At 39.5% G+C, this 26,460-nt stretch overlaps 1 protein-coding gene across 1 annotated transcript in view; it reads right to left on the reverse strand.

The window, feature by feature from the left end:
* Window positions 1-26,460, reverse strand: part of ETNPPL (ethanolamine-phosphate phospho-lyase) — a 276,355-nt gene that overhangs the window by 146,282 nt on the left and 103,613 nt on the right. The window contains exons 4-5 of the mRNA XM_044061317.1: window positions 4,464-4,538; window positions 2,411-2,504 (exon numbers count right to left, since the gene is read on the reverse strand). Of these exons, the coding sequence (XP_043917252.1) occupies window positions 2,411-2,504; window positions 4,464-4,538 (169 nt within the window). The remainder of the gene's footprint in view (window positions 1-2,410; window positions 2,505-4,463; window positions 4,539-26,460) is intronic.

A 26,460-nucleotide genomic window follows, 5' to 3' on the forward strand; every position in this document is an offset into this window, starting at 1 on the left:
CAGGATGAACAGAAATAGAAAACTAAAGGGATCAGCTTGAGAGCAGGGAAGGGCTCTGAGAGTGTTTCAGCCCCTGATGTCATTCGGTCCCTTGGCAATTGAATTATCAAACTAAAATAAATAAAAATAACAAAATCAAGTATCAAAGAATGCTTCCTCTCCAGTGATGTTTTAAAAAGGAGTTTGATTTGCATAAGCAATTTTGGCAAGTGATTTAATCAAATAAAGTGAAGTTGCATGGACCACCTCAAAGATTTATTACTATACTCAGTATCCTACAGAGTGCTTAGAGGTGACATGTCTGGCATACAAAGCATCCTCCGACATAATACAGATGGACCTACTGAACATCAGCAAGTCAAATGGCATCAGAAATACTCAGTCCAGGTATCTAAACTGAATGTTGTGGAGAGATGAATATATATATCACAGAGGCTGCCACTGTTCTGGAACAGACTATCCATAAAAATAAAGCAAAGCTCATCCATCCATATTCAAATGCAACTTGAATCTAAGGATGGGTGATAGAAAATGTACTCCAGGATTTCCCCTCATGCCACTAATGGAGGGAGGCAGTTCCTAAATGCTGCATCCCTTACATGGCCCCCTCAAATTACCTATGGTATGATCACAGTTGTTCTCACTAGGGCTAATATACAATTATCAGCCATGGGGATAGCTAAGACCAATCAGAAATCGTTAATTCAAGCACCAAAAGGGAATTGGCTAAGCTTAAAATGTCCTCCAAGTGAACCTATGTTGTGGTAGCAAATAGTTATAAAAAAATTACCCTTTTTAGTTCACTAAGTGCCCCTGTCACCCTCCGCCCCCTGGGGGGCAGTCTTTAACAGCTTCCGGCACTTATGTCCTGCAGGAAATAGTTTAGCAATTGTTTTTGAATACATTTTCAAATATTTTTTGGGAGGGATTATTGCTATAAGTCTAAGTTGTTTCCTACTTTGTGCAGTGGGATAATGCATGACTTTTTCCAGAGAGAGGGAATGTGGGTTTTCTGGATTACTGCTATCAGTTACCATAACTCTTAAGAAGTAGTTAAAGCACAGAGCCATAACCTCACCAATAAACACTTCTCCTTCGCCTGCTTCTATCAAAGCTTGTTTCAAAAGTTTCAAACTCCATTTCTCATCACTTCTTTATTTAATACTTCCCTATCTTCCTTTCCAAAACCACATATTCCCAAAGACTATCCTAAGATTTTCTTCCCCATTGTCAAATAGCATTCCCCCTTTCACAAAGCAATTTCTCATAGAAGCTGGCAAAAACTTGCCTAAACTCCCTTGAATGTTCACATCTACTCCTCAACTCATCTCATAAGTATTGGACTCAACACTTGTATCTTCTCTGTTTCAACTTGTAAGCAAGTAATTCAGCTGTGATGTCCCCTGACACCTAACAACATGTTCGTCTATACCTAGCTTCTGACATGAACTTGACCAAATCCTTTTTCTTCCATCTTTCTTGCAAGCACTTCTCTTTCCTTTGATATTGCTCAACAATGCCTTGTCTGGTCCACATAATTTTCTGATACACGCACCTTCTACAAGTGTAATGCTGACCATTCCTCTCTCTTCCTTTGCCAATCCCATTTCCCCCAGTCAGTCTACCCCTTCACCCTGCCTTCTACACACTTCACTAAAAATCATCCTTACCTTCCTGTAATGTTTAATCTTTCCTCACTCACCTTCATGAACTCTGCAAGAATGGTTTTAACAAGACAAAGTGTGAGCAAAGTTTGCTGGATACTTATATGTCACTGCACTGCTGCCCTACTGCTATTCTCTATAGATCATAGCAACAAATTTAGAAAATGTTCTTTAACATACAAGACTATTCTCTGTTTTGATATGGATTAAACATGACAATTCTTCCAAGTCAGTGAAAAAGCACCACTGAGAATGTATTTACTTGCTTTTCTTATGCAAGTACACTGTGCCAAGACTAACCCTTTTCCACTATAAGCTGGTTAGGAAGTAAACAAGCAGACATAACAATAATAGTCAATGACTCAGTAAGTGCGTGGTTTGATGAGTAAAACAAAGAACAAGCGTGCTGAGAGACAATCTAAAAAAGCAGTGAAGTGGACACAGAAGTGTAAGCTAACTTTGGAATGTTTTCATATTTTTAGAAAGATGCTCAAATGTAAAATAAGATATGCAGTAAAAAGGAAAGACAATCAGCAAATTACTCATATAAGACAATATAGTTATTTCCAAAGCACTGTACATTGATTTGATCATGTTAGCTCAGTACACAGTGAATATGGACACTGATGAAGGCTTATGTAGCCGAAACCGGTATGTGAACACTAAATAAGATAATCTCCAGGAAGAAGGAGTGCTGTCTTGTTTTGTTGTTTATTCAAAACTGCATAAGGTCACAACATACTCACCACGTGAACAAAGTCTTTCTGGGAGTTTTCTCCTAGCTGATGGAATTTGTAGGGACTGATATCAATCAGTGATGTCAAATGGCCATGGTAAGCACTGCATTCAAACAAAAAGTGCAGGGTTAGCTTCAGTGTGTTGTTTGAAAGAGCTAAAGTCAATGTGGCTAGTGCAGAATTACTTGTATTTCATAAAACAATTAAATAATAGCATATAATAACTTGAATCATGCTTAAGAAATACATACTAGCATGTAGTAACTTGAATCATGATGGCTTCCTTTCTTTCTTTCTTTTTTTTTTTTTTTTTTTGCATTTCAGTTAACATTTACTGAAGCAATGTCATTTAACTGCTACTTTCCAAGGATGGGAGTCATCAAACTGCCTAAATACATATTGGTAAACCATATTTTCTAAGCACTGTCTTTAGAAAGTGGTGCTTTTCCTCAAATTTAAGTAAGAAATGAGAAAGGCAAACAGGTGACTTCTGAGCAAAAATCAAGTGTGTTTCCTCAGTAATTATAATTTCTGCTATGACTGCATTAAATAACAGGGGGTGTAAGGCACAGCAACCAGTTGTGGGTAGAGGGGCTTGCCCCAACATAAAAGTAATTTGAGACAGATGTACACTTTCAATCTTCTATTAACAACTCAATGCATTTAAGAAAGAAATGTTAATATTTTGAAAGACGTCCAGTGCAAAATACATTGAATTTTCTGCATAACAGCTCACATAAAGCCACAGATGACTGTTTCACCTCGAGAAAACAAGCACATCAGCAGACATGTGATCCGAGATAAAGTCATTTGAGGGTTGGTTGGACTAAGTATCTGATGCTTGCTCTCCTTCCTTTGAGACAGTGTGTGGGATTTTGTTGCTGTAGAGAGGGATGAGGAGCATCCTAAGCACACATGCTACAATAGCACTACCAGGGATGGACAGACACTCAGTGGCCCCAACAGTACTACCAGGGATGGACAGACACTCAGTGGACAGACATACTTCAGTAGAGTAGTATGTGTGAAGAACGTCTATACACACTCAACAGCCTGACAACAGAGCTGTTCTCCCTCTACACTGATTCTTTTCAAAAAGGGAAAACAACATTATCTCCCAGCTGCTACATGCTGCACCCCTTCCTCCATGATTCTGAATGAGTAAGAAAGCGTAGGAACTGACGTTCAATTTTTTGGCAGAAGTGGGACCCAAAACACTTTCTAAGTTTTAAATGTGTAATTGTTAGTGTGCATAGTTTTCTCATCATTTCTGAGACCTCAGTACATGAAATAATATACATCAAATGTTACTGCAGCACTTAGTAGATAGACTTCACTGGCTTGACAGTGAAACATATCTGTCTTGGATTCGGACTTATACCCCCTAACAGTCTCTTAAATTTGCACTATTAACTGTTGAAAAGATGGACACTGAATAAGGACAATAAAAGAAACTGTTAAAAGTAGCTTTCTAAGAAAATACTCTTCAAACCAAATTACATACATGACAAAAAACAAATTTAGGGACATTTGCTCTTCTTAAAAGTACATTATGCTTTTAATTTTAGCTGTACATTGCAAATTTTAGAAACACTGTATAGTGTGCAATTATATACGAACAATTGGTTTACTACACTAACACTGTTTGAACTGGCTGCAAAACAATTTCTGTTCACTTGAAGAAATAAACAGTGCTATGCAGAAACACAAATATTTTTTCAGATTTATGTTGATAGCACTATATCAAATTTTAGTATATAAAATGGATCTATTTGATGTCTTTTTTTATACATTTGCTAACAGGGTAAGCCTGTTGGACACAAGTTTCCCTTTTCAGGGGTGACCTGGGAGCACTATGTAGTTAAATGACTTGCCAGAATCGCACAATAGGCAGCTTGAGGTAGAAAGAATCAAACCTTGTACCTTTACTACAGGATACAGCTTGGTCACACTAACGTAATACAAAACACAATAAAATAATCTCTGTATACCACTTCTTAACTTTGACAATGCCATGGAAAGACAATCTCCTAGTGTATGCATAGTGAGTGCTAGTACTTACTGGTCAAGGGTAATGATATCGGTATGACCACGGTATTGTCGAGCTATTCGCAAAGCAAGATCATTTGCTTCAGACCTGTAAAACAGAAGCAGAACACATGCTTATTACTACAGAGTATTTATCTATCAAAATGTATAAATATGAAATGTCTAACTACTGCTTCAAAATCCTGGAAGAAAAATTTAACAACATATAAACATGCACACATTTCTTCACAGCATCTATTTAGAGTTCTGCAACCTAAATGGCCTGTGAAGTCTGTCCTCGGCTGCTACAACCCAGAGTGGTTTACAAAATAGCAGTGCATTTGAAGATTAAAGCTTTAAGAAAGACCCATGCTTGGTGATGTGGCATGTCCTTACAGTGACAAAAATTCCATACGAACTTCTTTTCCAGCATCTTTATTGCCATCTATTTATACTATATCACAGCAAAGTTACAACACATATTATCTGTGCTTACAATGAAATAAATCAAATAACTCTGTATTAATTCTAACACAGCAATTGGTTATGCAGCTTTTCAGCTCAAATAAAGGATTCTAATTCCAATAGATTGCCCATTTTTCCTTGTATCCATTAAAATAATATCTTTAAGCTTGTTTAATCTTTAGATCAGTAATAAAGACAAAGTGTTATACTTGGATATCAAACTTATGATCTTAAAATCTTAAGACAGCTAAGTGGTGTGAGAGTTAATTATGTAGTAAACCTTCCACTTGCATCACTGATATGTTGGGTTCACTTATTGTCCCAGGTACCAGAGTGTTAACAGGAGACTGTACTGCAGCTGAGATAAAAAATAGTAGGGTGCATCACCAGGCTAGGTGCCACCACAGGATGTCAAAGATCAGCAACCTAGAGCCCACTGGACACATGCAGCTCTCCTGCAGATAAACTGCGACTCTGGGCCTTCCCAAAAGCAGTACACTGTGGCCATCCTTACTACACAGAGTCAGCTGTCTGTGTAATATAATATGAAATTGCTCCCTGGATGGTAACCCATAAGGTAAAAAAAGAATAATCAGAAAAACAATAAGATGAAAAAAAGATTTATACATTCACAGCATTTACCTAACTTTAGAATTATGGAATTAATTCTCTTCGTGATCTGACAGCAGCTATCCTAGAACAAGTCACTATAAACATCAGAGGTAGTGTAGGTATCACAGATGTTTCATTGCTCAAGGAAAGTGAGTATATTTTGATGTCTGACACACTAAGCGACTCAGTAATGACTGCAGTTAGATTTACTTTGCGTGTCTTTTTCTAGCTTTTACTGTTTTTTTATTATTATTGGATTAGTAGGTTACTTAATGATTTCATGATGTGATTTGATTACATTTTTCTTTTAAATTTGATAACTGTTGGTATGGACATTAATCCCTGGAAGGCTTCATGCCAAGATGCAATAATGGTTTTACAGGATTTTAATAAAATAATTGCTTTAGTGTGTTAATTACTATTGTAATTAGATCAAAATTAAGGACTTTCCTTTTGCTGTCACTCAGGACATACTATACATCAGGAAAACTATACTTAAGAGGCATTCAAAACACACTGAAAAAGATAGGTACAGAAAAAAAACTTTTGTCCTCTGCAATCACAGCCTGTCCATGGTCACATGGATAAGGAAAGATGAAATTCTGTTCAGTAAACATTTAATACCACATCTTCTAACTTTATCTAAACTGTATTAATAAAATGTCATTAAACTCTAAATATGTATGCCTCAATGAACTTACCAATAAAATTGTTTCACATTAACACTACACTATTAAACTAATATGTACATTTGTCATTTTACCATGAGGGATTGGTGCTTAGACAGTTATGAGACTTATCAGGTGAAACATTCTTTAAGACTTTAATCACAATGTCAAATGACATTTTCCTTTAAATGTGTCAACATTTTATTAGATAATAGTCTCAGTTTTAGACACAGTTTATACTTTAGTTATTGTTTAGATCTTTGTTTAGTATTTTTTATTTGTATATCAAGTACTTTGCATGCTGTATAATTCCTCAAAAGTGAAAGAGCTGTATTAAGGCTCATACATTAATATTTCATTTGAGATTTGACAATATAAGTAGAAAAAAGGCATTAAAAAGGAACAGATATAAATATTGTTATGCCTGCTGACCACAGCTGCTGAAAAAATTGGATATTTTATCAGAATGAGCGCAAGTGTAAAATATATGTTCCCATTCTGACCTAAATGTCTCCAAACATCTCCATCCCCGGGCATTAGAATCCAACTGATACATTCTGATTAACTTGTAGATAATTATAAAGGCTCTGTGTAGGAGGATAAGAAGGCTTTGTGCAGGACGTTCCAGCTGAACACATACAATGGAAGAATCTGCTGCATGTGACAGCTGCAATATAATGTCGTTATATGAAATGGTCGGATGGGATAGCCTTCATTTTCCATATAGTTCCAGTACCTTGACACTGGGAGTCTAATTTCCCTAGCAATATTATGCACTACTGACAGTCAATATGTTGAAGCAAGTTTCCCTTTACTTATTGCCATTAATTGTTACTGGTGGAATACTTTCAATGAACTCAGAAGAGAGTACTTGTCATTTTATTTCTATACAGTATCTTATTTGTTGTAGAAGGAATCAGGCAGAATTAATTGCAGGTGAACTTAACACAGTGATACAGCAGTTGTTTTTGTTGCTTCACATTGTCTGTTACTTGGTCTGGATCCTGGTTGTTATGCATTCTGTATATAGTCTACATGACCTCCCTGTGTCTGCATGGGATTTCATGGGCACATGTGCAAGTATGTACGTGTGTGTGTGTCTGCCCTGCAATGGGCCGAAGCCTATGCAGGATTAGTACTATGCCTTACACCTGTTGAGTGATGGGATAGGTTCTTACTCCTGATCCTGAATATGATAATGTGGATATCAGTAAATGAATGTAAGAATAAACAAATTAAGGACAGGAGAAAATAATGAACTCATAATTATAAATATTAATTTAGACATCAGCTCTGATTTTGCTAACTTAAGTAATCAACTCTATTTTATTTAGTAATCTTGCAGCTGACCTGAAACCACAGTATCCTATTTTCGGACACAGCCTAGGATAAAAGCAACATGTGGGTGTTGTGGGGGCTTTGGATGATGAATAGCTATTTATCAGAGGCACGGTTCATCTTACCCCATGTGGCAGTGTTGGTGAGACAGGATGCTAAGATACATTAGGATAACTTTAAAGTGAGATGTGGGGGGAGACTACTTCAACAGAGCAGCAACAGATGACAGATATAGATGAAGCTAGGGAAGCAGTCCAGGTGACGAATTACAAACAGAAGACACATGGCAATATGAAACGAGTGAGTAATTTATCATACTAGTGACAGCTCTGGCATATAATTTGCTTGTTTGATTATCCATTGTTGATCAGGATAGTTCCAGTAGGTCAGTAGCCTGTTTTCAAGGTAGACTTGAGGTAGTATTTATACTGAATGGGGGAAATTTTGGCATAGCACCAAGGATTTTTCCTACTATTTTTCTGTTTACAAGGCAGTGGGGTGCAATAGGAAAGGCTGTGATGGAGAAGGAGGAACATGAGGAGTGCTGCTAGTCACAGAAAAACAAAGAATAATCTGTGTGATATGAATGAGAAAGAGTTAGCGAACTTGCCTTTTGTTAAAGCAGTCACCGAGGAACGGAGAGAGAAGCCTGTAGTTACAGTGCTTGTAGAAGAAGATATGAAGAAATTATGGAAGGCTGCTCATTGCCATGAGCCTCAACATAAATCTCCACTCCCTACAAACACTCCTTATGCTGAAAAACATTGATGCATGCATCATCACAAACACCTGGCTCAAGACCAGTGAAAGAAATCCATCAGTGCAGGGTTTCAATGCTCACCAATCAATCAGGCCATCGACATTAGAGGAAGGCACTAAAGTTGGAAGTGTCACATATTCTTAAAAAAAACAGATTTGTTAGACAAGATAATGACCAGGAACTCCTCCACTTACTATTCAGAAAACCCTTATCTTATCATAGCTAACTATAGGACCCCTCGACCCACACCTCCTACCTAAGTAGTATGGAATCCCTACTTATTAAGCCAACCACCATTTCTCCTAGGAGATTTTAACTACCTTTCCATAAACATGAAGACTTATACATTCTCAAACACTTATGCCCCAAAACTTCTTGGCTTCATCTTACAAACTTTCTGGACTAGTTAATTTGCACCCCAACCATGGCCAACAAAATCCTGGCTTTGGTCCTTTCCAATATGAGGCAGTTTTGCTCCCAATCAACTATAATTTCCTTCCTGGTCAGATCAGACCACAAATCAGTCCTATTCAACATGAGACTGAAGCCTTAAGTCATTTTCAATACCGTGGTATTCAGAGATTATGCAAAGGCTTATATACTAAAACTAAGTGATGAACTGGCTAAATTCAAAAGCCTCTCCCATCTTGATGACCTTACTGCTTATATGGAATCATTTACTGCCAAATTCTATGCACATGTAAATTGCTGCATTGATGCATCTGTCCCCCACAGAAACAAATACAATACCCAATTCAAAAATAAATGGGTTTGTGAAAGGCAGATCATGTTTTTTGAACCCAGGTTTGTGAAAGGCAGATCATGCCTCCTGAACCTGATCAACTTCTTTGAGGCAGTCACCAAAGCTGTAGATGAGGCAACTTCTTGAGGCCCAGTCACCAAAGGCTGTAAAGATGATCTGTGTGTAAGTGAGCCCCGGGAGGCAATCTACTTCTGCACTATGACGAAACTGATAGTTTCCTGGTGCTTAGTCCCCCCCCCCCCCCCCCCCCCCCCCCCCCCCCCCCCCCCCCCCCCCCCCCCCCCCCCCCCCCCCCCCCCCCTCCCCCCCCCCCCCCCCCCCCCCCCCCCCCCCCCCCCCCCCCCCCCCCCCCCCCCCCCCCCCCCCCCCCCCCCCCCCCCCCCCCCCCCCCCCCCCCCCCCCCCCCCCCCCCCCCCCCCCCCCCCCCCCCCCCCCCCCCCCCCCCCCCCCCCCCCCCCCCCCCCCCCCCCCAAAAAAAAAAAAAAAAAAAAAAAAAAAAAAAAAAAAAAAAAAAAAAAAAAAAAAAAAAAAAAAAAAAAAAAAAAAAAAAAAAAAAAAAAAAAAAAAAAAAAAAAAAAAAAAAAAAAAAAAAAAAAAAAAAAAAAAAAAAAAAAAAAAAAAAAAAAAAAAAAAAAAAAAAAAAAAAAAAAAAAAAAAAAAAAAAAAAAAAAAAAAAAAAAAAAAAAAAAAAAAAAAAAAAAAAAAAAAAAAAAAAAAAAAAAAAAAAAAAAAAAAAAAAAAAAAAAAAAAAAAAAAAAAAAAAAAAAAAAAAAAAAAAAAAAAAAAAAAAAAAAAAAAAAAAAAAAAAAAAAAAAAAAAAAAAAAAAAAAAAAAAAAAAAAAGAGCCAATCGTCCAGATATGGAAACACCTGGAATCCCTGGCGCCTCCAGTGAGCCGTGACCACTGCCATGCATTTGGTGAACACCCGGGAGGCTGTAGTGAGACCAAAGGGCAGGGCCCTGAATTGGTAGTGACTGGCTCCCAGCCTGAAGCGGAGATATCTCCTGGAGCGTCGGTTCATTTTGATGTGGTAGTACGCATCCTGAAGATCTATCGAGCACATCCAATTGTCCTGACCCAAGAAGGGTAGAATGGACTGTAGCGTGACCATCCGGAATTTTGTTTTCTTGACAAACGTGTTTAAGTGGCTGAGATCCAGTATGGGTCTCCAGTCCCCTGTTTTTTTCGGTACCAAAAAGAATTTGGAGTAGATTCCAGATCCTTGCTGGTCTGCTGGGACTGATTGGATGACTCTTTTTGATAGCAGCTTTGAAACTTCTAATGCTGCTTTTTCCCTTAGACCGGTGGAACGTCTGGAAGGGATCTTTTTGGTTGGGTTGGAATATGAATAAAGGGAATTTTGTAACCCTCGGATATGATCGACTGTACCCATTTGTCTTGAGTTAGGAAAGCCAGGCTTTTGGGTACAGTGATAATCTTCCCCCGACTGCCTCCGAAGGCGGACAGCCGGGCAGCCCCTCAGGGGTGCTGAAAGGGTTTGTCAGAGAACATCTCTGCTACCCTGGTTTTGCGGACCTCCTCTGCCTCTGGGGCGGTGTCTATTATTATTCCCCCCTCTGCCTCTAGAGGGGAATCGGCTTTGTGCGTCAGATGAGACTCCCTGGGATTGTTTTCGGAACCACATCTTTCCTCCCCTTTGACCTTTGGGATAGGGTCTAGAAGGGGTAGAAAAACGGACTCCTATGGCAGAGAGAGTCTTACCTTCCACCTCGCACCTGGTCAATGTATCCTTCACCTGTGGACCAAACAATGATGATCCATCAAAGGGGGAATTGGTGAAGGACGCCTTGAAAGGGTCTGCAAAGTTGCATAGCCGCATCCAGGCGTGCCTTCGTAAGGCAACCCCTGTGCCTGCAGCTCTACTCGCTCCATCTGCTGCGTACGAGACCAGCCGCATGGAGGAGTTAACAATTGAATTTAGGGTTGCCAACTGGGAGTTCATTGTGTCTTTGAACCCCTCAGCTGTAGGATCCTTCATCAGTTCACCCATATCCTTGAGTAAATCTCTTTGGAGACGGGTGAAGTGGCATAAGTAGTTCAGCGACCGCATTGAAAAGGTCGCTGATGAGAACATCTGCTTGCCGTACCTGTCCATGGTCCTAGATTCTTTATTAGGAGGATGGACAGGAACCGAAGGATCAGCTAATTCCTTCTTTGTGGCCGCAGCCACCACCATGGCATCAACAGGGACACCTTTGGATAAAAACTGTTTGTCTTTGGGGGCAGTGATAAATTTGGATGGTCTCCTCGGGGTGGGTTCCACTGAGTCAGGAGCCGTCCAAGCCTTTCTTGCCACCACTTCCATAAGAGGGTCAAAGGGAGGGGACACCCAGGAGGTAGAAGGGCGAGAACCAAATGCCTCAAGATACACTGACTCATCCTCCGAAGGGTTAAGGGCTGGCCAATTCCCCCTCTGTTTGAGGATTTCAAGGATGTCCGCAAAGGAGACATCCTCAGAGGGGGAACGAGGGGACCCTTCTGATTCCTCTAAGTCAGTGTCAGAGGTGATATACTCAGGGGAGTCAATGTGCTTCCTCTTGCACTGCCCCTTCCTAGGGGGATCTCCTGCAGGGTCAGGAGAGACCTCGGAAGAGGAGGAAATTCCCAATGGGGAATCTTGAGGAGTTGGTTCTCTGCGTGTAAGACAAGGGGTGAGTAGAAATCACCGCGAGGCACTGTAGATGGAGGGGCTGAGGGAGCTGACTGTGGGGCAGAACCTGGTTCTAGCACGCCCGCATGACCTCAAAGGCATCTCCGCCAGGCAAGGCCCGAGGCCCCGCTCGGCGAGACAAGGACCCTCCCGGCACCGACAGAGATGGCTCGAAGCGATGTCGGTGCCGAACTCACTAGCGCCGGGCCCGAGAGGGAGAGCGGGGTCGGACAAGGGTCCGATGCCACTCGCCCCCTCGGAGCCGACGAGGGAAGCCCGGCGCCGAGATCCCTCCAAAGAGGAGATCGGAGCAGACGACGGAGCCGAAATGGAAGGTATCGGATCTGACGCACTGACAGTCATGGCTCCAACAAGCCTTGGCTCCGAACTCGAAGGAGTCGGAGGAGGAATGTAATCTGGAACGGGAATAGCCACTGACTGATGAGTCGGGCTATGGAGCATTTGGGCCAGTGCCTCAGACTTAAGAAGTCTACTCACCACCCTCTGCAAATCATGGTCTGACAACCTGGAAGACCGAGAGGAATGGGTTTTGTGACTCCGCTCCAAAAGGAGAGGGGATCCTGGTGCCGAGTGCACAGATCCGATGGAGGGGGACCTGGACCTCTTTCTGTAAAATGGCTCCGATAATGGTATCGGAGCCGATGGGGACTTATCAGCCTCGGCTCCAGCCGGAGCCGAGGTAACGGTATGAGGCTTAAGAACAGATCCGATGGAGGGGGATCTGGACCTCTGAAAGTGGCCCGATAATGGTATCGGAGCCGATGAAGACTTATCAGCCTCGGCTCCAGCCGGAGCCGAGGTAACGGTATGAGGCCTAAGAACATTGGCTCTGGCCGGAGCCGATGACGAAGCCTGCTTCGACTTCTCAACAGTCGACTCAAGAGCAGGAGTCGACTGCTTTGAAGTTTTTGAAGGCTTCCCCGACCCAGACTGAGTCGGGGGGCCTTCAGGCTTTAACAAGCCCCGCAAGATGAGCTTGTTTTTGCGTTCCTGCAGGACTCGAGGGCTGAACCCATGGCAGACAGCACATGAGTCCTGCAGGTGCACAGGTCCCAGGCAATACACACAAGAAGTGTGACCGTCTGTCAGAGACATCTTCTGACAGCACGAGTCACACTTCTTGAAGCCTGAGACCTTATCCTTAGACATTAAGGTAAGAGAGGCTGTCTCAAACACACAAAACAGACACTCTATACTAACAAAATTAAAGTTATGTAGCAAAAACACATACACACAAGCCCCTACAACACTAACTTAAAAAGGGACTGGGGTGAGGGAAGGGCCAAAGGCCTAGAACAACAATAAGAGGGGATGGGAATCGAAAATTAGGGTCGATAGAACTAAATATTAAAACTAACAATAACAATATTTCTGACTAAAAGAAAGGGGGGAATTAGTACTACCTCAAAGGTAAAAAATCCACTAATCTGCCTGAGCCGGTAGAAAAAGCACCTCGTCAGCTATAGCGGCAAACGAGATCTGGGTAGTTACCGCCTAGCATTGTGGTATATAGGGGAGCCTCGAGTCGGTGGAATTAGCTCTCGAGCTTTAGTATTGGCCGAGTCGGAGCCGAGGATCGGCTCCGAACCCATCCAGCAAGAATGAAGGCGAGATTGACAACTTAACATATATTGTTATGCCTGCTGACCACAGCTGCTGAAAAAATTGGATATTTTATCAGAATGAGTGCAAGTGTAAAATATATGTTCCCATTCTGACCTAAATGTCTCCAAACATCTCCATCCCCAGGCATTAGAATCCAACTGATACATTCTGATTAACTTGTAGAGAATTATAAAGGCTCTATGTAGGAGGATAAGAAGGCTTTGTGCAGGAAGTTCCAGCTGAACACATACAATGGAAGAATCTGCTGCATGTGACAGCTGCAATATAATGTCGTTATATGAAATGGTCGGATGGGATAGCCTTCATTTTCCATATAGTTCCAGTACCTTGACACTGGGAGTCTAATTTCCCTAGCAATATTATGCACTACTGACAGTCAATATGTTGAAGCAAGTTTCCCTTTACTTATTGCCATTAATTGTTACTGGTGGAATACTTTCAATGAACTCAGAAGAGAGTACTTGTCATTTTATTTCTATACAGTATCTTATTTGTTGTAGAAGGAATCAGGCAGAATTAATTGCAGGTGAACTTAACACAGTGATACAGCAGTTGTTTTTGTTGCTTCACATTGTCTGTTACTTGGTCTGGATCCTGGTTGTTATGCATTCTGTATATAGTCTACATGACCTCCCTGTGTCTGCATGGGATTTCATGGGCACATGTGCAAGTATGTACGTGTGTGTGTATCTGCCCTGCAATGGGCTGAAGCCTATGCAGGATTAGTACTATGCCTTACACCTGTTGAGTGATGGGATAGGTTCTTACTCCTGATCCTGAATATGATAATGTGGATATCAGTAAATGAATGTAAGAATAAACAAATTAAGGACAGGAGAAAATAATGAACTCATAATTATAAATATTAAATTAGACATCAGCCCTGATTTTGATAACTTAAGTAATCAACTCTATTTTATTTAGTAATCTTGCAGCTGACCTGAAACCACAGTATCCTATTTTCGGACACAGCCTAGGATAAAAGCAACATGTGGGTGTTGTGGGGGCTTTGGATGATGAATAGCTATTTATCAGAGGCACGGTTCATCTTACCCCATGTGGCAGCGTTGGTGAGACAGGATGCTAAGATACATTAGGATAACTTTAAAGTGAGATGTGGGGGGAGACTACTTCAATAGAGCAGCAACAGATGACAGATATAGATGAAGCTAGGGAAGCAGTCCAGGCGACGAATTACAAACAGAAGACACATGGCAATATGAAACGAGGGAGTAATTTATCATACTAGTGACAGCTCTGGCATATAATTTGCTTGTTTGATTATCCATTGTTGATCAGGATAGTTCCAGTAGGTCAGTAGCCTGTTTTCAAGGTAGACTTGAGGTAGTATTTATACTGAATGAGGGAAATTTTGGCACAGCACCAAGGATTTTTCCTACTATTTTTCTGTTTACAAGGCAGTGGGGGCAATAGGAAAGGCTGTGATGGAGGAGGAGGAACATGAGGAGTGCTGCTAGTCACAGAAAAACAAAGAATAATCTGTGTGATATGAATGAGAAAGAGTTAGCGAACTTGCCTTTTGTTAAAGCAGTCACCGAGGAACAGAGAGAGAAGCCTGTAGTTACAGTGCTTGTAGAAGAAGATATGAAGAAATTATGGAAGGCTGTTTTGTGTTGACTGATGAGTAAAGAAGTTGAGGCTAGTGTTGCCATTCCATGTTCACAAGCTATGGAATACGGCCACAAAAGTGAAGGAGTAGGAAAGAGAAGTTGAGAAAGCACCGTGCAAGGAAAGGTGAAACACAAACACCAGCACACACAGTCACAGGAAGTATACAGAGACTGAATGGAACAGAATACTAAGCACAGAAGAATGCCCACAGTAAAGATTTCTTCAGAAAAAGAATTTGCAATTAAGAGATATGTTATTCACGATAAAATAATTCAGCAATTAGGATTTACTATATTGCAAATTTTCTCCATTTATTTTGGAAAGGAGCAATTTTGTAATGTGGCTTTTTAAGACATTTGAATTAATGGAAACATTTGAGTATGCAATAGACTCAAAGAAACAGGATTACCCTTAGAATGATTATATATTTCAAGCAGTTTCTTCAATATTATATGAAAATATAAATGAAAAAAACATTTTTTCAAAAAGTATGCTTTTTATTGAATCGTTCCTAAAAGTAAAAAAAAAGTAACGAAGAAGGGTGAAAACTTTGCAAAAATACACAGACAAGCTGATTTCAGAAAAGCATTTGAGGTTGCTTTTGTTGATTACTGCTACTTCTTCTGGTATGCCATTATCACAATGAGCAAAACCAACCTCGAATGCTTTTCTGAAATCAGCTTGTCTGTGTATCGTTTGCAAAGTTTGCATTCTTCTTTGTTATTTTTTACTTTAGAGTGACTCAATAAAATGCATTATTTTTTTAAAAAAATGTTTATATTTTTTATTCCTTTTAGTGTGTGTGTGTGTGTGTGTGTGTGTGTGTGTGTGTGTGTGTGTGTGTGTGTGTGTGCGTGTGTGTGTGCGTGTGTGTGTGCGTGTGTGTGTGTGTCTGTGTATGTAGATGCAGGGTCATGCTCCAGTGTGTGTGTGTGTGTGTGTGTGTGTGTGTGTGTGTGTGTGTGTGTGTGTGTGTGTGAAATATTGTCCCTCTGTCATTATTAGAAAGCTTTTTATTGGAAACTGGCTTTGCAAGACAGTGGAAAAACATCAAGCTTTGCTCAACGTTTTTTCTGCTGTCTCGCAAGAGTGTAACAGAACCATTGAAAGACAGAGAGATACAGAGCCACAAAACCAACTTCAATAAAGGCATTCTAATAATAAAAAGAGAATGCATATAATAAGTCTGATGATCTAGAACAAAAGAACATTAAACATCATTTCTATCTACCTGCCAGTTTTGCACTCTGTGAACAAATTATATGATGAAAGGAAAAGTTTGCCTGAGGGATCAGATATATTGGTAACATTGCATGAAAATGAAAATATTGTAAAGCATATTCCATGTCTTATGCTTACTGGAATCAAAGGAATATTAGATATTCAGGACAACATACAATGCTTAGTGTGTGTGTGTGTGTGTGTGTGTGTGTGTGTGTGTGTGTGTGTGTGTGTGTGTGTGTGTGTGTGTGTGTGTGTGTGTGTGTTTCAGATGATCGTTAAATTAATGAATGTACAAAAATGTAATGTAATGTGTGCAGACAGCTAAGAATTGTAAGCTATACAAACTGTGCAAGTTGGATTAACTGGTGAGGAAGTATTACCTGGTCATGTTGAAGAGGGTGAGTGGAAGGAAAGAAGATGTTTCTGTAGATGAAGGAAAACTTGAAAAGAATGACTTGTAGTAAGGAAGAAAATATTAAATAATCTAAAGAGACTTAAAATATATATAAAATAAGAAGAATGGGGAATGTTACTATAGGTAAATGAGTTGGAAAAGAAGGAACATGGCTTGAAAGACAGACAAATACAAAAAATAAGAGAGAAGCTTTTTCTGTCCTTTCCTTAATGCAAACTGTATAAGAAATGAAACGAAAAGATTTTCTGTGGTACAATGGTGTTTATGTATTTATGTGTGGTACTAAAAGAAGACAACATTTTCAGGAATTAAAAAAAATTGAATGATAGCATATACGTGGTGACTTTTATAGACTTTAATTAAGACTTTACAGCAGGAAAAAGAAAGTAAGAAAGTAACGGAGAGAAGATAAAGTATGTTGTTGTTGTGTCTTTTGGCTTATGGGGTCGCCACAGTGGAACTCCGGCCCGCTAATGTTTGGTAGTGGATTTTTACATGCCGAGTTACCAGCCCTGACGCACAACCTTCAACGAAGGCACGCCCATTCTTGCATGCCTCCACACAGAAGACGCTCTAGCTGAGAATCGAACGCGACAATGTCTTGCTGTGAGGTGACAACGCTACCGCAGCACCACTACCACGGGTCCAGAAGATAAAGTATATACAGCAGGAAAAAGAAAGTAAGGGAGAGAAAATAAAGTGGGTGTAAATGACTTGAGACAAACCTCCCTGGACATGACAAAGTTCTAGGAAGATGTGTCTGAGGCTGGCATGAACTTGCCCTTGAGCAGCATACTACCGTCACCAAGAATTGTGCCACAATACAAACAAACTAATGTTTAAAAAACACTGGCTTAGCTTCTGATGTCATTCTAAGAGAGAGTACAATATATATCAGCCTGCTTTGCCAAGGAGAGCCAGCACCTCTCCCTTCAAAGCTTTTGAATATTAACTAAATCCTTGTCTACTCCCATAGTGTGTTTTTTAGGCACTGTCGGTTTTCTAAAGCATCCATCATATTAAAACACTATCTTGATACTATTAAGGTATTGCTGCTCATTGCTATGAGCCTCAACATAAATCTCCACTCCCTACAAGCACTCCTTATGCTGAAAAACATTGATGCATGCATCATCACAAACACCTGGCTCAAGACCAGTGAAAGAAATCCATCAGTGCAGGGTTTCAATGCTCACCAATCAATCAGGCCATCGACATTAGAGGAAGGCACTAAAGTTGAAAGTGTCACATATTCTTAAAAAAAACAGATTTGTTAGACAAGATAATGACCTGGAACTCCTCCACTTACTATTCAGAAAACCCTTATCTTATCATAGCTAACTATAGGACCCCTCGACCCACACCTCCTACCTAAGTAGTATGGAATCCCTACTTATTAAGCCAACCACCATTTCTCCTAGGAGATTTCAACTACCTTTCCATAAACATGAAGACTTATACATTCTCAAACACTTATGCCCCAAAACTTCTTGGCTTCATCTTAAAAACTTTCTGGACTAGTTAATTTGCACCCCAACCATGGCCAACAAAATCCTGGCTTTGGTCCTTTCCAATATGAGGCAGTTTTGCTCCCAATCAACTATAATTTCCTTCCTGGTCAGATCAGACCACAAATCAGTCCTATTCACCATGAGACTGAAGCCTTAAGTCATTTTCAGTACCGCGGTATTCAGAGATTATGCAAAGGCTTATATACTAAAACTAAGTGATGAATTGGCTAAATTCAAAAGCCTCTCCCATCTTGATGACCTTACTGCTTATATGGAATCATTTACTGCCAAATTCTATGCACATGTAAATTGCTGCATTGATGCATCTGTCCCCCACAGAAACAAATACAATACCCAATTCAAAAATAAATGGGTTTGTGAAAGGCAGATCATGTTTTTTGAACCCAGGTTTGTGAAAGGCAGATCATGCCTCCTGAACCTGACCAACTTCTTTGAGGCAGTCACCAAAGCTGTAGATGAGGGTAAGGTGGTTCACACGGCCTATCTTGACCTCGCCAAGGCTTTCGACACCATCCGCCATTCTGGAATTATAGCTAAACTCACTAAACTAGGTATAAAGCCCTACATCACAAGATGGGTTGCCAACTGGCTCACTGACAGAACCCACACTGTAAAAGTTACACACTCCAAATCTGACCTCAAACCAGTGATAAGTGGAGTACCTCAGGGTTCAGTCCTGGGACCTCTCCTGTTTGGTATCTACTTCTCTGAAGTACAGGCTAACACAGAAGGCCTCTGGCTAATGAAGTTCGCAGATGACTGCAAACTAGGTACCATAGTCGAGTCCCCAAATGATGTGGAAATCCTACAGAAGGGCCTCACTGAGACAGATGCCTGGTGTCAAAGCCATGGCCTCAAGCTCAATGCCAAAAAGTGCATTGTCATCCCCTTTGGTAAAAACTCTGTACCAATGAACTACTACACAGACAACAGTCTGCTTAACACTGAATGTGTGATAAGAGACCTTGAGACACAGGTGGACAGTAGTCTGTCCTTTGTTAATCACATCACCACAGTAGTCAGGAAGTCCTTCTACATGGCACACCTCATCATAAAAGGGTTCTCATCCAGGAATAAAGTGGTCATTGTTCCCCTCTACTCGACACTCATTAGACCTATTATAGAGTACAATGCCCCTTTTGGAATATACCTCACAAGACATCTGCAGCAGCTGGAAAGGCCACAGAAGTATCTCACAAAGAGGATTACTGGCCTCAAACAGATGCCCTACACTGACCGTCTCAAACAACTCCAGCTTTACTCCGTAGCATATCACCTACTCCAAGGTGATCTCTGCCTAGCATATAAAGCTATGTCAAACCCAGAGCTGTTGGACATGCTACACCTAAAGAAATCCCAATCCCTCCATGCTACATGGTCTAGGGACCTAAACCTTGTCACCACAATAAACTCGACATGCTGGAGGGATAGATTCCTGTCCCAGACACTTCCCATACACTGGAACAGGCTACCCATCTATGTCAAGCAAAGTTCATTAGTACTCTTCAAGAAAAATCTTGATGAGTGGATGGGAAATAGGAAATACACCCTAGGGATCACTTCTGTGTCTCTGCTCGACAGTAGCACAGGAAAATAACTTTTTTGGGTGACGTAAGCCAGGGAACCTTGTTGGCTCGGCTTACGTAGGCCCTCGGGCCGATAGCCTAGTACCTACCTATGAACCTATGAACCCCTAGAGTGGAACCATAGCATAAACAGGTTATATAATAAAAGAAAAAAAAAACTCATTGCATGCAAAAATAGATTTAACTCTCAAGATGCCAAAAATGCACTTGCTAAAATAAACAAGGAACTCCAGACGCTGATCATATCAACCAAAGCCAAACATCAGGTAAAATAGCCACCCAGATGAATGATAACCACAAAGCCTTCTTTAACTACTTAAACATAATGCTCGTTACTGTGCAGAAAATGATATCACATACTCAGACTCACAGGGCATTACCAATATACAGGCAGACAAATTTAGCTCAAACTTCACATCCTCCCTCCAATATTCTCAGACCACATACCTGCATCTACAACCCTTCTCACACCTCCCAAGCACAAATCCACAAGGTGCTAACTAAGCCCAAGAATACTACTTTTATGGAGCTGGACAACATTCCAGACTGCCACTTCATCAACCCAAAACATGACATGTCAGACCCCTTACAGAGGCTACTTGACATCAGCCTTGAAACAGGCTTGATGCCAGATGAATGGAGGACAGCAACAGTCACTCCCTTGTACAAAGGTGGGGCTTCAACAGACCCAGGTATTTACAGACCCATAAGCCTGACCAGCCTCATCTGTAAAGCTATGGAGAGGATCATTATGAAATTGATAATTGAGGATATAGGTAACCTACAGATTCTCAACTCAAGCCAGTTTGGATTCATCAGGGATAGATCCTTGACTTCTTCAAGAAAGTTACTGTAGCAACGGACAAGGGAAAATCAGTACACACTCATATCTAGACTTTGCAAAGATATGACACCATTTCATACTCATGTATAATACATAAACTCTCCGAGCTAAATGTAAATCTGTGTGTAACTCACTGTATAGCTTACTGACTCATAAACAGAACCCAGGAAATAAGGGGGGGTGATTCTACCTCCTTCAAACGACCTGTTACTAGCTGTGTACCCCAGGGTTCCGACCTTGGGCCTTTCCTTTTTGGTATTTATTTCTTGGAGGTCAAAGCCAAAAATAAAGATTTGTGACTGACCAAGTTTGCAGAAGACTGCAAATTTAGTGCTGTTATAAACTCACAGATAACAACAGTATCCTCCAACAGGACCTGTCCCAAACAAATAGCTGGTGTCAAAACCATGGACTAAAACTAAATGGTTTCCCTTATAACTATTGTATTGGCAACAGACCCCCTGAAAACTGATGCACAGTCAGGGGTCTGGGAACCTATCTAGACAATGAACTGCCTTTTGATCATCACATATCCACGTTTGTAAGGAAGTACTTTTTCATCACACAGCTTACACTTAAAAGTATGTTGTCCAGGTCCAGGGCTGTAATCATTCCATTGTAGTCAGCACTCATTAAGCAAATAATTGAGTATAATGCTCCCTTTTGATATATGTATGTCCAGATACTTGTCACAACCACAAGGACTGTCTCAAAGTCTTGACCCTCTTCAAAGTATCATACAGGCTACTGAAAGGTGACCTCAGCCTCGTGTACAGAGTCTCAACAGACTGTATCCTGCCAGACTTAGACATTAACAAGTCCAGTGGTATCATAAGCATCCACTCAAAATGGTCTCAGTATCTTCTGCAAAATGAAGAGAAAACATGTTGGAGGGATAGAGAATAGAGCTTCTGTGGAACAGTCTTTCACACCACATAAAGCTTACTTCTCTTACATAATTTGTGTGAATGGTGGGCAACAGCAAATTGTCCCCCTGGTTTAGCAGACTTGTCCCTCATGGGTGCTGGGGGGGGGTGGCATAATAAGAATTGGCATAATGGTTAACGTGTTTACCTCACAGGCACAGGGTAGAGAATTTGATTCTCACCTCTGAGGGAAATTAGCAAGGCTTAAAATGTCTCACAAGGCCAGTTAGCCTAGTACTTAACTATGAACTTGTGGACAGGGGCAGCATATAAATGTCCCAACATTTCCTTGTTCTGCCTGCCCCTGGGATATTTGTACACAAAATATAGGTGCTAAAAACTATCATGGGAATGTAAGGCTAGGCTTCTTAATATCCTATCAGATCAATAGCCTAGTAAGTGCCTATCAACTTAATTTAAGAACAGAAACTGACTTTTTCCTATTCTCAGAAAGACTAAAATAAGCTAATACACTTTATTTTGTGGATTTTTGGATCATGTAGCTATATGGGCTGCTTTTCGGAAGAAACAGATTACTATTGTTAAAGGAGGTATGGAATGTAAAATATTAACTGTGAATTGCTCAAAAATTATAGATGTCATAAGATGAAAGGCAGGTATTATTTACAGAACATTTACAAATATGAGATTTTTATACAAACTGTTTAGAGTGGGGATTGATTACAGAAAAAAAGTCCAAGAATATGTATCTTTATCTTAAAGTAAAATATTTGTGGCATAAGACCAAAAAAATATTTTTTTGTGGAAGAAGGTCAGAAATTAGAGGAAATTGTAGGAGGTAATAATGAGAATGCAATCATACAGCAAAAATGAATATTAATGCTGAATGAAGCAAACATAACAGATATGTTATAAGGCAAATACGTGTAGTTAAGGGTAGAATGGAAGAGGTTAATCCCTTTTTTAAGTAGCCAAATAAAGTATAATGAAATTATGCAAATGGAGGCACAGAATGAGAGAGGCATGATAGTTAATAAGCAATAAGAAATAATTAAAGCTGTAGAATTTTTTGGTTGAAAAACATCATAAAGAGAGGAAGGATTGAGTCACGAACAGGGAAATGAGCAAGGAAGAACTGAAGTGTTTTCCAAAAGTGATACATAAGTGGGTGAGTCAAAGCATAAGAACAAGAGTAATAAACAAAAGTACTATTACACATATTTGATAGAAGGGTGTTAAGAAGTTAAGCCCTATAGCAGAATGTAATATGGATTATAAAATTGCCATGGTCTTTTTTTAAATAAGGTTTAATAATGTCATAAAAGATGGAATTGGTGATGGAATATATGGGATGAAAGGAAAAAGCTGAGACTGTACAAAACCTAACTGAAGGTAAAGTGATTTCATGTGACATTAAGAAGGCATATAAGAAAATCTGCCATTATCAGGTATAGAATATTTTAAAACAGTCTGATATTTTGCATAAAATTATTATTTTTAAGTGATTTTTAAAAGTGCAACTACAAAGATGTTAGTAAATGGATGGTTAAGCAGATTATAGATAAAAGGGGTACATCATGGGTGCTTGAAGAGAGTAATACTTTTTAGTTTGGTAGTACATGTGGGTAAAGAAAATCTACAAAGAAATAACTGTGAGGTAAATTTGGTTTGCAGGGACTCACTGAAATAGCCTATAATGATGTGTTATACAGATAATAGTGTTATAATAGTTTAAAACAAGGTATGGGCAAGTGATGACATGAAGGGTTTGTGTTTTTGTCTGAGGATGATTAATCAGATTTAAGCAAAGAAAAACATAAATGTTTTGAAGAAATAAAGAAAATAGGTGGCATATAATTTACTAGGCATGATACTGAGATGTTAGGCATTAAATTCAGAGATTATACAACAACAATGGAATGATTTAACACAAGATGTAAAGGCATTAATTGCTTCATTGTTAATTGCTTCATATAAATCGCATGCTTTATCTTTTCAAAAAAAATATTTTCTTAACACAGGCAGCATATTTATCATTCCCAGAAGGCTGGAAAAGCATCTGCTGGTAGTTCTTTTTCATGCGGTATGGGATTCTAGATTAAATCCAGTAAAAAGAGGAACAGTATGTAATACAAACGATAAAGAGGGTTGGGATTTTGATTAATATTGGCTGTAAAACATGAGCACATTTTTGAGTACACAGAATCCCAAAAGTATAAAAGAGATTTTAAAAAGACTGGAGAAGAAGGTACTGAATATATGAATAAAGAAAAAGAATGGAAAAGTCATATAACAGATGTAATACCTATGGCCAATCTGAGGTCACTAATCCACCTACTGCATGCCTCTGAAATGTCGAGAAAGCCACAGCACCTGGTGAAAACCCATGTTAATATAGGGAAGACATGCAGACTCCGCATGTAAGGCAGATTCCACAGCAGAGAACTGACCTGGAAATCCTTTTGCAGTCAGGTGATATAGATATGCACTGGTGTTTGAAGTTATTATAAAAAGGAACAATTATTTGAGTATATTAAAAAATGTGAACATTTCTTGTGGAGATTGACAATAAACTTCCAGTAAAGGCAGCCATAAAGTACAATCAGTTACTGAAAAGATTATGTTGCATGTATAATAACAAGGAAGACTCAGTTGAAGTTTTTTTATAGTGTGAAAGAAAAGATAAATTCTGGACAGGATTGGGAGATAATTTTAATATTGCAAAAAATGATTGAAATATAATTATAATGGACAAAGGTTTGTTTGCCTATATTTGGCATATTTTCTTGGCTAGACTCAATGATATTTAATATAATGAAAAATTTAATGAATGCAACCTAAGAAGAAAGGTTGGGAATGACAAGGAATATAATGCACAATGAAGTTTGAGTATGACATTTTATGTTTCTTGCAAGTATAAATACGAAAAAAAGAAAGAAAACAGAAACATGATTATGATTTTAAGTTTTGTATGATATTACTTTGATTGCCTGAGTAAAGGACCACTACTCTTTTCAATAAGTGCAATGGACTCTTTTACATGCACCTGAACTACCATCGACTTTGACAGATGGGACCTTCCTTTACTGTTTCATTCAAAGGACAGCACATTCAGGAGTGCAGCATCTCCCTAATGAATCCAATCAACTGAGGTGGGAAATGATCCCACAACCTTTGGATCTTCTTGCATCAAAGGGGAGTGTGCTACCTGTTGTGTCACTGATGATGACTTGAGTATGCAAGCAAGATGACAACAGGAAAGCAACAGGAAAAGAGAAATGCTAAATATTGCACAGAAAATATAAATAAATGAAATAACGGCAAGGGTAAACGTCTGTAGCAAGCCTCTAGACTGCCCTCCCACTTGCTCTCAGGCTTCTTGAGAACCAGCAAGCATTCAAAACACATGTAAGAAAACACCTCTCAACATCCTGGCTGTGTAGCTGTACATCTCCAGGATACGTGTAACATCTCTGTTTCTTCCTCCTCTACTATTCCTCTCTTCTCCTCTGTTACTATCACTCTGTTTTCACCCACCCCTCCTTCTACCTTTGCCTCTCATAACTCTTTTACCACTCATTTCATCTCATAATTAAATCAACCTTTTGCATTCCACCCTTTGTAAATAACTCAGTACTGTGTATTGTGACATCTATCCTACTGTAGAGTTATTTAATTATATCTGTATATAATATAATTAGTATAAGAAGCCTTACTACTTCATGTATAGTTGCTATGTTATCTATTTTGACAATATGAAATTTATTTTAGTTGTATTCTGCCTGATGTTCATATTGTATAACTTAAAAAGATCGTGTTTGCACTGCATGCACTAGAGCTTTTCTCCCCGGGGCTCTGCTGAAAATGGGCCAGTAATAAAATATGCAATTTTATGCAATAGCGAACTAGAGGAAAATGTAAAGCTTAAAGCTACAAAGCAGATATGCAGTAACTGAAAGGCAGCTATACTAGAGAAAACATGCAGTCAGTAAAAACTGACATACACAGTGAGGTTTACAATGTCAAATTACAATTTTACATTTATGGTCAGGAGAACAGAGGGTAGGTGAGTAGAAACGAGAGAAGATGTGATAAGAGTAGAAAGCAGAGAGTAGGTGAGGAAAGACGAGTAATGTGAATATTTGTTAGGTGATATGGAGAAAAATTAAAATGTAGGTAGATTCAGTTAGATGTAGAAGGTAGTGAGTATGAGTTAAACATCTGCTGCAGAGAAAACCCTAACAGAGGTCAGGTAGAGACAGAAGAAGTGGCAGTAAGAGTAAAGGGGTGGAAGCCAGTAGAAAATTTACACTGAGAATTTGCATTGTTATGGTATACATATAGGGGCAATAAAGGTATATAAGGTCCAAGCAGTCTAGCTAGGGGAGGTGTAAGAACAGAGCCAAGTGTTTTTTTAAGTTTTAGCAAGTTCAATGTGGTAAAAACGGAGTCAAAGCAGGAATGTCCCAATAAAATTCACGTTTATTCTCAATAAAACCAATAAAACAGGATAAGCGCACTTTTGCTAATATAGCTTCTTCAGATCCTTATAAAACCACTATTATAACATACATATATATAGCTGAATTCAAAAAACGTTTTACCCAATCAAACTTCATGGTCAATTAAATAAATCCTTAAAGAAACATCTCATATTAGTGACTTACTACTGCATACTACTACAAGGTAAAAGTGCTTGTGTTAATAAAAATGCTTGTGTTAATAAAACTACTGACATAACAACCTATATGTACAATATGTATATAAACTAAAATATATATGTATACAGTATATAAAAAAACATACATATGCATCTATGTACACATACACATTTTATAGTCATTTAATGTTACAACGTTTTTTCAATATAGGTTTTATGGATGCTCTCTCGTTAAGCCCCTTACCTCTATCAGCCCTTAACGCCATAATCCATGCATTCTCTCTGGATTCAATATAGTTCCTGATGCTCCTCTACGTACACTGGGG

This window comes from Protopterus annectens, chromosome 2.part0, assembly GCF_019279795.1.
Source record: "Protopterus annectens isolate FY-2018-M chromosome 2.part0, PAN1.0, whole genome shotgun sequence".
In the NCBI taxonomy this organism is placed as follows: domain Eukaryota; kingdom Metazoa; phylum Chordata; order Ceratodontiformes; family Protopteridae; genus Protopterus; species Protopterus annectens.